Here is a 14,252-nt window from a genome sequence, read left to right as displayed (position 1 = left end):
CGCAAGTTTAGGCAAAGCACAGGGACTGTGGTTCCAGGAGAATAAGCGCTTGCCTGGCAAGCACAAGGGCCTGAGTTCAATCCCCAGTTCAGCAAAAAAAAAAAAAAAAAAAAAAAAAGAAAGAATTATTTTAGGGCCATCTAGATAGCTCAGTGGACTAAAGTGCCTGCTTAGGCAGAGCGCAGGGGCCAGAATTCAATCCCCAGCACCATGTCAACCCCACCTCTGGGGCGCGCTGAGACAGCAACTGAGACTGGGTATAGTGGTGCACACCTGTAATCCCAGTGCTTGGGAGGCTGAAAACAGGAGAGTCACTATGAGTGCCATCTATGTAGTGAGATCCTGTACTAAATACAAAATAATATTTTATCAAAAAGTAACCACGATGCAATTCCAGAAATGATACTGAATAGATTCCAAAGGATGAAAAAAAAAATGAAAAAAAAATTAGTATACACCCAAGGGTCAATATACTCTAAGTTTTAGTGTATAAGTCATTACTTGTACATTGAGTGGACACAACTATCCACAGTATTTTTCTACTGTGGACAGAAATGTATTTCACATGAAATGTATTTGTAGGGAGAGAATTTAAGAAAATGTTCCTGGTTTCAAATAGCTTTTCTAACAATGCAATGGTTTAACTTAGCATTAGCTCTCTGAATTATATACTATTTACACAGTGGAGAGAACCAAGCAGAATGGAAAAGTATGTCTTGAAAAGCTAAAAACTGAGGGGCTGGGGAGATGGCTCAGTAGAATAAGTACTTCTCTGGCAAGTGCAAGGGCCTGAGTTCAATCCCTGGCACCGTGCCGACTCTGTTCTGCCAAAAAAAAAGAAAAAAAAATCCTAGAAAATTGTTTCCAATTTGCTAACAGCCTAACGGGTACATTACACCTCTGTTCAGCTTCTATGAGCTACTCCAAGTATCAAAGGTATTTCAATAATTCTGTTCCTTTGACTCAAGAACACTTCACAGAGCAGCTCCCAATCACAAAGTCCCGCTTTCTGTAAACCTCTACCCCACTAACATATTCACAAACTATCTCTGGCATTTTGTTACTCAGAGGGGATTTGAAAATTATCCCTTTACTTGCCCCATATGAAATGTTTCATATTTTTCTAACACACCTGTATCTTTCTTTTCAAACATATAGCACTGAAAATCCTCAAAACATTCTCAGGTATTATAATTTTTGTTTACTTTGTGCTGTAATGTTTTTCTCTCTAACCTCTTTGCAGGTCAACGAAAAAATCTTACATACCTACCTCTTAGAGTTGACACAATTTTCTGTTACATAAATGTACCATTATTCAATCATTTACCTTTCATTTATTTCACTTTACTCCAATGTTTCAATAAACATGTGTATCTAACATTTTGTACATAAGCGATAGTGTAATCTCTTGAAAGTATATGAAAAGTAAATGCATTCATTCACTTTAGTAAACCTATGCAATTTTGTAGTTTTTAGTTCTGCCAGCAGTAATTATGTTCATTCCCTTGCATATTAACCAAGATTGATGATGTAACTTTTTTCCCCCTATTATTCTGATGAAAAATGGTATTACTGGCACACCGGAGAGATACTGTGAGTTTGGCTTGATATCACAATAGAACAGGTTATATAAATATTTTGGTTTCCTAGTGCACATACCAGTTTATACTATACTGTAGTTTCCTAAGGATGTAATCACATTATGTCTGAAAAAAAACAGCACATAAGCCTTAATTTAAAATATTTTATTAAGGGGCCAGCCAAATAGCTCAATGGATTAATGCGCCTGCAAGCAGGCGCAATGCCTGGGGGTTTGATCCCTGGGCCTGCTACGCTGGCCCCATCCCTGGGGAACGCTGCAAAGGCAACTGAGACTGGGTGTGGGGGCACGCAACTGTAGTCCCAGCTCTTGGGAGGCTGTAAACAGGGATCACTATGAGTCCAATCTAGACCCTTCCCTACACACACACACACACACACACACACACACACACACACACACACACACAAATTACAGTAGCCACACCTGTAGACAGAAGGTGCACATTCACTCCCAGCTGACTTCATGCACAGGGATTCTGCACCCTGGCTGTGGCCAGCACTGAACCCTTTCTGCATTTTGTTTCTCTTCACCAGATGAACAATCTGATGATAGACACTGTCAATGCCCAGTAGAGGTGAGCCCTCCTGCCTTGGAGAGGCAGCCCTTCCAAGAACTGATGAACGAGGCCAGCAGGGCTAACCCCAAGAAAAACCCACAGTACTGTTTTTTTTTTTGAGGGGCATCAGGGATCAACCTCAGGACCTTGCATTTGTCAAGCAGGCACTTACACTGCTGAGCCATATCCCAGGCAAGCCCAGAATATTGTAAACTGCAAAAACAGCATGGGATTTTACTCCCAGAGTGACACACTGATAGCAGGCTAAAATCGGAGAAGAAATCTGGTACAGTGCCTCCCCTCACAACTATTTGACTGAGCCACAGAGTAACTACAGAACAACTTCACCTCAGCATTTCCAGTGTTAAAACAGCCACAGAAATGGTGTGGGTTAGACACAAAACCTTCTGAGAGAGGGGTCCCTGCAGTGCAAAGTGGGATCCAGGTTGGGAGAGGGGCACAAAAAAAAAACCTTCTGAGAAGTTGAAGCTCAGGCTGGGAATGATATGGGGCTCCAAATTCCATGGGAAAAGCCAGGTGTAGTGAATGTGTCTGGGCCAGAAAATGCTAGCATTAAGTCCAGTGGTTTGCTTGAAGCTCTGCCCTGCTGTCTACATCCAGCAGAGACCAGTGGTCTCAATCTACCACCATGAGCAGGACACACCTTGGTTTGGATGGCTGCCATAGTCTGGGTTGTACAGAGCAGGGCTTCTGGAGTCAGAGGGAAGCACATCACAAAAATCACTGGCCAAAAAGCTAGGTGAAGAAAACTGAATTGCTGGATTACAAAACTGAAGATTCTGGAAAGAAACCACAGTCAAAAATACAAAGAAATGTTTTTATACCTTTATCTTTTGCTTTTTTACCTTTTGCATTTTGTTACTTTTATCTAGCTCTATTAATTTACTTTTACTCCTTAATATGATCCTTTATCTCACTTTGCTCTCATCATTCATTTATACCAGGAGTCAAACTCAGAACCTTGTGCTGGCCAGGCAGGTGCTGCCTTTCATTTTCAGGTTTAGCTTCTATTTCCCTACTCTGCAACCTCCTCTATCTTTACTAGTATATCTGTTAAGCTTATTAACCTTTAGATAGCTCTACACTGTTACTGTTGTTAGTGGAGGAATGGTTGTTGCATTTAGTAGACAGTCACTATGTCAATATTTGGTTTGTCTTAGTGTTTATAATAACATTGCTGTCCATGGTTATTATGGCTATCACGGTATATCAATATCCAGTTGATCTTTGATGCAATTATTGTTGCTGATTTTATTGCTCTTGGCAAGATTGTTGTGAACTGGCTTTGCATGTGAATATCTAGATTGTCTTTGTGTCATTAACAATACTGAAACCGATTTCCAGAGAAGTGCTGGGCAAACTGCACTACAGCCTTCCCTCCCAAATTCATGGAATTCATTGGATCTTGGGAAAGAGGAAAAGGTCTATAGTTAGTCATGCCCAGAGTGTATCATGGCAAGAAGTTCCTAAAAAGGTATTTATACCAGCAACAAGTCTTTCCATTATAATCTGTACACACACACACACACACACACACACACACACACACACACACACACACTGAGCTATCTCCCCAGCCCAGAATTTCCATTATTTTCTGCAAGCACCACCAATCCCCCAATCAGTGCCTGTTGCATCTTTATAAGCTCTGCTCCTAGCCCAATCCCAAAGGCTCCAACCTCCATCTCTGCCTCAAGGGCCTCAGGCTTCTCTTTTGTTCACCTTACCACACACACCTGGCAATAAAGGATTTCTTTAGTTTCTTTCTCCACTTTCTCGCTGGGAAAGGAATCTTAAAATGTGCCCTCACTTCGGTGGTTGGGACCTTTAGCTCCAGGGGAGCTCCTCCTGTCTTGGGCTTCCCCCAGTAAAGAGCACCCCCTTCACTGCTCTCTCTTCTGCCACTTCCAGCCTGCATCCAACACCAATCACCTCAATCCTCACTGGTGAGCTGCTTCTCATTCTGGGAGTTCCAGCTTTGTTTTTTGCATTTTTTCTTGTAAACATCTGCCCCCATCAGGATTCTTCCCTCATCCCAGGGCATTCTCTCCTTTTCTCATGCTTCCAGTGGACATCCCCCTTTCCTTTGAGTGACAGTTATGATTCACTGGACTGGTGGACATTTCTCATTTTGTGATGACGCCCTTTGTGGGTTGTGCACGGGGTCTGGCCTTCTGACTCACCTTTAATTCAGCCACGATAGGAAATGTTCATTCCCAAACTCCAAAACACAAAGTGAAAATGAATACATCCTCAGATCATGTTAAGTGAAATAAATCATACATAAGTGTAAATATTGCATTATTTCTCTTCCATGAGAAACTAAAAATAGGAATAAAGAGCGAAATAAAAGATAATAAGAACTAAGGAGATTCATTTTTTTTTTTTTTTTTTTAAGGAGATTCATTTTTTTTCATATGGTAATGAGATCAAAGGGAGGGGAGCTGTAGGGAATGAAAAAAATTGAGTTGATTATATACATGTACCATCATTTCCCACAAGAAATTTTATCAGGCACTACACATATACTAATAGGGCAAAAAAGTACACCCATCACTTAGGCATAACTGCAGTTTTAAAAAGTCAAACAGAACTTGTAGAAATGAAAGATGCAGTTGCCATCATGTAAAATTCAACAAATGACAAATTTAACACAAATGAAGGGAAGGGGTGGTCTGGAGAGATGGATCAGTGGTCTAAAGCACCTACTTAGAACAAGCTTAGCAAAGCATCAGGGACCACGGTTCAATCCCCCAGCACCACATGCCAGCCAGCCCCGCCCCCTGGTGGGCTGAGCTGGCCACACACACACACCACACTCTCTCTCTCTCTCTCAAATAAATAAAAAAAAAATTAAAAAAAAAAGGGAAGGGGTAAGCAGATGAGGTAAGGCAGAGGAGAGAAGGACAGAAGAATTAGAATGTATTATGTATGGATACCAACTGCTATGATGAATGTAATATTATGTACTTCAAACATATACTAATAAAATAAAGGCATATTAAAATATTATAAAGCAACTCTTTTAAAAAACTGCTAAAATGTTAAGGATCATTTGAGTCTACCGCAAACTAACCTTTTCGCTTTTTAATAGGGTGGGGAATGTGCCTTGATGTTAATAGCTGCTGACTGTGAAAAGCAGCGGTTACTAAAGCTTGGATGGAGTAGCTGTGGCAAAGTTTAAAAATTAGTGTGTTTGCTGCTTCAATGATTCCCTGCATGAAAGGGTTCTATGTAGCATGCAACGGTGTATAATCCTCTCACAAACCCTGATGGGGTTTAAGAACTATCACATATATCAGCAGATTTCATGTCAAGAAACCACCATGTTCATTTCTAAGAAACAACTCGTGTTAAAATTTTATCATGGGAATTCAGTGAGTTATTTCTTAGGTTCCACTTTCTAATTCCAGATTTATATATTTTTCCCATAATTTTATTGATAAACAAATAGCAATGAGATAGTTTCAAATCAAATTGGTAGGACAGTTTCAATAATTAACATATTGCATACATTCTTCCTAGTGGTTAGTTGCTGTACAAGATACAGACAAGATATCCTATTTACAAACACCATTAGAACAAATCACTCTATTCATTAAGAGAATGTAACTATATATCTATCCTAACCACATTGAATACACAGATACAAAATGGACATTCATCTGTATCCCCTTTTCTGGTTAAGTTCCATTATTTGAATATTATAGGTGTGTAAACTCAGCAAAATATTCTAAAAGAGTCCAGTAGCCCATAATAGTATAATTCCAGATTTATTATTTCCACTCTGCAGGTATTTCCTCCACAGAAATTTGAAATCCCTCAAATTCTTTCATGATGACTGGAATCAAGTTCTTCCAAACACCTATTAATGTTACTTCTTTAACCTCTCCTCCTGAATTGTGAATACTCCTAGCAGCATCTAAAATGGTGATTCCATCCCAAGATTTTCAATTTACTTTGCTCAGATTCATTAGATGAATCACCATTAATAGCCTTACAAAATACATTTCTGAGTAAGACTTTAAAGTCAAAAACACTTGATCCATGAGCAGTCAAATGGATATGCTGTTAGCAGGCAGGGAAACATCAATACAACTCCATCACTCCGAGGTACATTACCAGTTTTTCTGACCTGTGAATCTCAACAGTAGGTTTAAGCTCAGTAAATCATAGGGTAAACAGATACACTGTGATCCAGGCATTACTGTTTCACTTATAGAGCACAGGTTGAGTATATTTAATTTTTAAGGGCTGTAAGATTTTTAAAATAATGAAAACTGACTGTAACCTAAGGTCGCCAGTTGCACTGCCCTCGAAGAGATCTTTTTCCAATGTTAGGGCTGTTTTATCTATATTTCAAATCTATTTAATGAAGCCACATTCATCAATCTTATCAAGATCCTCTAGATAACTTGCAGCTTCTATATCAGCATTTGCTGCTTCACTTTGCACTTTGCTTTTAGAGAAATGGATTCTTTAAAGCTCATAAACAAACCAGCTAGTTTCAAACTTCTGCAGCTTTATTGCTTTCTGAGCCTTCTTAAAACTGAAGAGCATCAGGGCCTTGCTCTGGAGTACACTTTGGTCAACAGAGTGTTGCGGCTGACTTGATCTTCTATCAAAACTTTTTCCCTATCAGTAACAGGACTGTACTACTTTCTCAGCATTCATATACTCTCTGGAGCATTTTTAGTTTAAGATCCTTTAAGAACTTTGCTTTTGCATTTATAACTTGGCTGTTTGGCACATGTAGCCTAATCTTAAGCTTATCTCCTCCTTTTGATGTTTTTCTTCACTAAACTTAAAAATTTCTAGCTTTTAAAAGAAGAGGCAAGAGACTCTTCCTTTCTTTTTAACAGTTAGAAAGGCCACCGTAAGGTTCTTAACAGGCCTAATTTCAATACTGTTGTATCTCTGGGAAGTAGGATATCTGAGGGGAGAGAGAGAAATACAGGGAACAGTCAAGTCAGCAAAGCATTCAGGATAGACATTTATCATTTCAGTTCGTAGGCTTGTACAGGCTCAACTTATTGTTCTCTAAAATAATTACAACAGTAATTATCATAATAATAATGAAAAAAATTGGAAATATAACTTACTAAACTGTGAGAGACATGAAATACACATTGTTGGAAAAGTAGTCCAGATACACCCTGCTTGATGCAATTGCAACTAACCTTCAATTTGTAAAAGACACCATCTGCAAAGCATAATAAAGTGATGTAACAGTACATACACTGTTCCATTTATTTATTTATTTATTTATTTATTTATTTATTTATATGTGTGTGTGTGTGTGTGTGTGTGTGGCCAGCTCAGCCCACCAGGGGGTGGGGCTGGCTGGCATGTGGTGCTGGGGGATTGAACCGTGGTCCCTGTGCTTTAGCTTGTTCTAAGTAGGTGCTTTAGACCACTGAGCCATCTCACCAGCCCCACTGTTCCTTTTATTTAACATTCCATTAATACTTATTGAGGATAAGCATAATTTATGCTTGATGATCTTTTCAATGTTGTACTCTGGTGAATGCTTATTTCATTTGACCTTTTTTTAGTAGCTTTTTTTTTTTTTTTTTCGTGGTACTGGGGATTGAACTCAGGACCTTGCACTTGCCAGGCAAGTGCTTATTCTACTGAGCTATCTCCCCAGCCCTTTAGTAGCTTAACTTTTTTTTGGGGGGGTGGGGCAGAACTGGGGATTGAACTCAGGCCCTTGTGCATTCTTCTGAGCTATCTATCTCCTTGGCCCTTAGTAGCTTATTTTAAAGTTACTCTGTCATTGTCTCACTGTCTCAGAGACAGTGACATATTTTCTATCACTATACAAATATTTCTTCTAAGGGAGAGGATACAACTCAGGAGGTACAGTACTTGCCTAGTGTGTGTTAGCCTCTAGGGTTTGAGCCTCAGTACTTGAAAAAAAAAAAAAAAGAAATACTTGTTTTTGTCTGCTTGCTATTTTAACTTGTACTGTGCTTCCCTGCTATATGATAATTTTTTTTAGTGAATTATGTCTGTTTGGATTTCTAATCCTGTTAAAAAAAATTTCCACCCTAAGTTTGTATAAGGTTTTCATTTAAATGTGTATCTTTGTATTGTTTCAATTCTTGAGAAATTCTGCACTCTTTCAATGAGGAATTTTATTTTTTTTTTCTGTATTTAGGACAGGGTCTACACTATGTAGATTAGACTCACAGTAATTCTCCTGCTTTCAGGGAGAATTACAGGTTGGAGATTACAGGATGGATCCACCATGCCCAGTCTCAATTGCAGTCTCAGCACGCCCAGGGGCAGGGCAGGCCCAGCAGGCTGTCGATTGAACCCTGGCTGCTGTGTTCTACCTAAACAGGCGCTTTAGTCAGATCAATGAAGAATTTTTTTTTAAAAAAGAACAAGGCTTAGTGGGCAAGAAAGAGGATTAAGATGACAGAGCAATGGTTAGAAAAAATCCTACTTTTTGGAAAAAAGAGTCTTAACAATATTGTGAATTCTTGTAACAAAGACATATTTTCAGAAAACAGAATTAAAAATGTATTTTGATGTACCCAATCACTACAATTTTATGGCTAGTGAAAATTTATAAGTATGTATATATCATATTTATATACATAGTTCACCTATTTTCATTCCCATCTTTTTTAATACTTACCTATTAAGTGGAAAAGATTACAGAAAAGAACAAATTACTGAAAGTTATTCAATTACTAATCAGATATAAAGATAGAAATCTTCCACTTTAAAATGTCACATAAAATCAACTAAATTGGCATAAATATTACTTAAAACAATAGCATGTCAAAAAAGTCATTGCATGATTGTTTATTTAAAATATTATGATTTGCTGTAAATACAGATGAGCTTACATAATTTATGGCTATTCATATAAACCTCAATTAAAATGGTTAACTGTTCATCCCCAATGACTTGTTTTAATAAGCACAATAGTAAATTTTCTATTTTTTAAAAGTACTTATGCCTTCTGAATGTTGATTCATGAAGAAATTACTGAAAAATAATTTAAGCTTAACTACATGGAATAATAACATTATTCCGATGCTATCAAGATTTCTCCATGGCAAAATAGGCATGTATTGCTATTGCACAACTTATAGATACAAGTTATTCTGTATATATAAACTCTCTCTACATAACAACAGTGTTTCCACTGTAACTTGCTTAATACATGTAAAATCATGAAATACAATTTACAAAATCTTTAACAATATACTTTTATGACAAAAGTATCCTGAGGCATATACAAAATTCATTTTCTAGCCCTTCATTTCTTTGCTTTGACGCTTTAATTTCTAAGATAATAGTTGTCTATATCTCACATAAAAATTCCTTTAATTTGTAATTCCTACTAACAAAATAAATTTAAGTTAAATGGCAGCTAACATACCTTTAGCACTTTTCCCCCTTCCTCCAGTCTCATTTGTTAAACTCAAGTATTTATCAAGTTTTCTACAATTCTAAATGAGAAAATGTATAGCACAAAACAGAAATAGCATATTTAAGTTAAAAGTACTATGAATTTTAAATATTTTGGTCAGATTTTATAATAAAATAATATATTTTGGCAAAAATAATACAATGTAAGGCTTAATTTATTTTCTGTTACTAGATTTGAAGGGTATTTTACATCTGCAATTATTATTTGACTGTTTTCACATTTGTTACTAAAAACACTGCTGTAAGGTTTTCAGAAATTTTGAGACTAAAAGCACCTAAAAAAATAAAAGAAATTAAGAAAAATGTATATTTATGAACTCTTGTCAAATTCCTAACTTACTTTAAAGCATCTTGTATATATATGCCAACACAGAATCTTTATTGCCTTTTAAGACCTATTTGATTCAATGTAATCTAAAAATAACAATCTTAGAAGCCTTATTGAGATTTATTTGAAAATTCGGATGAGAATTAAAATATTTTAAAATAAACATTTGCCAAAAAAGTTGTTATTCTGGTGGCAGTAGTTGTTATGGCACAAAAAAACATGAAAAATTTGTGGGTGTTGCAAATATATACACAAACTAAATTTAAATGTGTAAGCTATATATATAATATATATATGTATATATATATACACACACACACTCTCACACACATACACATATACATACACACAAATACATTTACACACATACAATTTAGGCAATAAGAAGGGAAGGGAAGAGAAACTGATGGAAGCCTCACATAATGAACCATTTATCTAATTTATCACTGAAGTTCCAATGAGTTTTGAATGAAAGGGTCATTATCTGTTTCATTCTTATTCATAAATCACTCCATCATTAAGAGGAAAAGACTTTCAGAAATGTTGTCTGATAAAAGAAGTCAGTGGTGAATTAAGTGATGAGTATGTGAGCCTCAAAAGGTATTTTTACTGTTAAAGAAATTCATGCAGCGATATCTGCAGAAAAGTTGATAAACAATAAGAAAACAAAACTTTAATATTATGACATACTCAAAAGATACTATACATAAGTATTACTACAGCATTACTTACAAATTCTACTTTAGGTGATCTAATAAAATTATGAATGATTTTGTTAATTTTTAAGGCATCAGTGCATCAATGAGGGTAAAGCTCCGTAAGTAAATATGAAAACAAAGCATCAGCTTATTTGTGGTATAGAGTGATTACTATATATCTGTTGGCCACTTCCTTCAAAAGGATAATAAACTGTATGTTTTCTAGTAAAAATATTACAGCATGAATTTCACATCATTTTTTAACACTTCATGTAATGGGCTGAACTGATCTGGCAGTATTCTCATCTTCATTGTTCCATCAGCTCCACAAGAAAAAATATGATTTGCTGGTCCTGTCTCAATCTGCATCACTCCAGTTCCAATATTCCTAAAAATGGACTGCCGAGCATGTTCATTGATAAAAGTGTGCAGAAGACTAAAGGTGGCAAGACTCCAGATCTGAAAAATATTAAGAAGAAAATGGACATGTGGTTGATGATTACCTTCAGACTCCGAATGAAAAATTCAGGCCTGCCTAAACAAAGATGGAGGAAAACCTGTTCAGGCTTACAGTTTACCAAATGTTTTTATATTATTAAATGCTTATAATTCATCCAGTAAGATATTAAAGTATTATCTCCTGCACTGGAGATGAGAGTATCTATGTACATGGAGGGTAAGTGTACAATGCCACAAAAACTTGTAATATTACAGGGGCTACAATTAAGGTTTTCTACCTCTCAGCAGAACTCTGTTGGGTAATTTTGCAGTGGGGTAACTAACACCTTCTTTGTAATATGGAATATTCACCAAGGGATCAGAATAGCTGGGAAGAAGGAAGTGATACCTGGAGGCCCACTAACTACTCTGGCAAACCTCTGTTTTAACTACAATACCAAGCCAAATATTAAAACTTGGGGAATGTAAATTTACTAAGATTTTATATTTTTAACCCTTATAAAAATAAATGTACCTGTTTCTAAAGCAAATTATAGGCATTTTCACTTACATGCTTTTAGGGTATCTATTTTAGTATTACAGAAACCAATTTATTTCCTGATTTTATTGAGATCGCTAAGGAAATTTTCTCTAAGAAATATAATGACGACACTAATCTGTATGTACATGGATTTGTTAAGTTATAAGCAATAAACCTCAGAGTATAAAGAAATGCCCTAAATCAGACTATGACTTATTCTAAACTAAAGGAACTCTTGATAAGAAAGTGGCTTCAAGTGGGAGAAAAATAATTTTTTTTCTCTATATATTTGATTTTAAGAAAAGCTTTTAAAAAATTCTAGCAGAGAATTACGAAAGAATTTGCCAGTTTTATCAAAAAGTTCACCTTATTGCACTAAATATGCTCAACTACTGCCTTATATATGCTAAAAAACCTAGATCCCTCAGCGCTACAGAATTCCTAACCATTAAAATAACATAGAAAGTACTTTCAATTTTTTAATTTTTATTTATTTTTCAATTCATATCTTTAATGAAAAATTGTAACAAGTCCTTTACTATTTCATAAATGCCACAAGAGAATGTGACACAGTTTATAAGGAAATTTAGAAATCTTTCCCTGTTCCCTTCTTCCTGCCCTTCACTGTGCTGAAGAGATGTTGAGTTCTTCCAGAGTTATGCTGAGCTGAGTGGTTTCTAAACTGTCTGGACTCTCCACGTAGCCAGTTTCTGCACAGGGTTTTCCTGACATTGGATCTATTATTCTACCCACTTTGAAGACAATCTCAGCCAGTTCACGTCTCATGTGCTCTGTTCATGGAACAGGTAAAGCTTTGAGAAGTACAGTATCTCCAACAGTGCACTGCTAAAGGGCATTGTGAGCAAGGTGTTTTCTGCTTATTAAAATACTTTATTTTTTGTTTTTTGGTTTTTTGGCGGAACCGGGGATTGAACTCAGATCCTTGCGTTTGCCAGTCAAGCACTTATCCTACTGAGCCATCTCCCCGGCCTCCTAAAATACTTTAATAAGTAGAGATACAGAACAAATCTGGTCACTCTCACTTTGGCAGGTTTTTTTTTTTTTTTTTTTTGCACTGCTGTACCAATCACCTTCCCCACAACCCATTTGGCATGCATGGATGAACAGACTGCTGACATTCTATGGCTCCGATCACCTCAGGATTCTAGGGTGCCTCAATTGATTTATGCATTTCCACAGGGCCCTCCATAAAAACTACTAGATTTGTAGAATTCTGAATATTGAATTACACAGCAGAGTATTTCTGGGTTAAGACCCAGTAATCTGCAATTTTAATAAGTTCCCTAATATTACTAACAAATTGTTTAAGATTTTAAGCAACCTCTCTTAAGTTTTAAACCCAATGAAGTTTGCAAAGAACTAGTAAGAATAGCGTATGTCCACGTGCATTCAGAATTCTCGAATCAGGTACTAAGTTACTGGATATTGTTTTGTTTTGTTTTTTTGTACTGGGAATTAAACTCAGGACCATGTGCTTACCAGGCACCGCTGAGCTATATTCCTGGTGCTCAGATATTGTTTTTGCATATCAAAAATTAGGGAATAATGTGGAATAAAAGAAAATGTTAATACATTATTTAGTACATACCTTAAAATCCAGCAAATTATACAACATGGAGTCAAGATTAATTTTATTGTCTAAAATATGTTTATATCCATGGAAAGTTTACTTTTTAAGGAAGAAATAAGTATATTTTAAAACAACAGAAAAACAGAAATAACTCAGATATAAGCTTAAAGAAATCAAAATATTAAAAAAAAAACAGAACAAAAGACAGATAAAAGGAAATGGGGAAACAGATCTTTTGCAAATGGGAAGGAGATCAAGAGATACAAGAAATGAGTACAGGGAAAGGAAGGGGACACCATTAAAACATGTTACATACATAGTGTCAACTACCCACAATAAGCTCATTATGTACTGCAAACATGTAAAAATCTTTAAGTTAAATATAATTTTCTTCATCAAAAGATATCTTAAGTGGTAATTACCATGATGAGCAGAAAGAAATTAATACATATTTAAACAGATTAGTATTAATATGGTTGAAGAGCTAAGAGTTCTGAAGTTCTTTTTACCCTATTTTGTAGATACCTTTATATTGCCTTCTGCAGATCCTGTGACAAAGTACTCTTCAGTTGGATCAATAGCAATGGCTTTAACAGGGGAATCATGGCTCTGAAAAAGCTGCCTCTGTTGTTTTTGCAGAAGATCAAATACACAGGTGAATCCTTTTCTGCCACCTGATAATAACAACTGATGTTTGGGAGCATATGCCAAAACTGTAGCTCCACTATCGTGGCAGGTAAAAGCTGAAAGTTGAAAAGAGAAATGATTTTAGATATTGGATAACAAATAATAAAGAATGTTTACTTAAAAGTATTTTAAGTTGAATTTTGTGAAAAGTGAGACTTATATCTACATTTTTTAAAAAAAAGTTAACATTCAATTCATCTAGCACTATGTCTTGAGTATTCTTTCTTCACTGAATTGCCTACTTAGTAGACCAAAGGTTGATTTACTATAGATGTGTAAGGTTTTTTTAAATTTTATTTTTTTTCAGACGTGTAAGTTGATAACTGGGCTCTTTATA

The 14,252-nt window shown here is 36.0% G+C and overlaps 1 protein-coding gene and 1 pseudogene across 1 annotated transcript in view; both read right to left on the bottom strand.

Annotated features, from left to right (window-relative positions):
• Positions 1-10,552: 10,552 nt before the first annotated feature.
• The window catches only part of Dmxl1 (Dmx like 1), a 206,533-nt gene continuing 202,833 nt past the window's right edge, over positions 10,553-14,252 (bottom strand). Inside the window, exons 42-43 of the mRNA XM_012516760.2 lie at positions 13,754-13,971; positions 10,553-11,117 (exon numbers count right to left, since the gene is read on the bottom strand). Coding sequence (XP_012372214.1) covers positions 10,893-11,117; positions 13,754-13,971 — 443 coding nt within the window. The 3' untranslated portion in view covers positions 10,553-10,892. The remainder of the gene's footprint in view (positions 11,118-13,753; positions 13,972-14,252) is intronic.
• On the bottom strand, positions 12,259-12,776 carry LOC101569390 (annotated as a pseudogene).

Source organism: Octodon degus, unplaced genomic scaffold, assembly GCF_000260255.1.
Source record: "Octodon degus isolate 3935 unplaced genomic scaffold, OctDeg1.0 scaffold00124, whole genome shotgun sequence".
Classification (NCBI taxonomy): domain Eukaryota; kingdom Metazoa; phylum Chordata; class Mammalia; order Rodentia; family Octodontidae; genus Octodon; species Octodon degus.
Note: the sequence above shows the minus strand (reverse complement) of the source record. Positions and strands in the feature narration are given on the sequence as shown.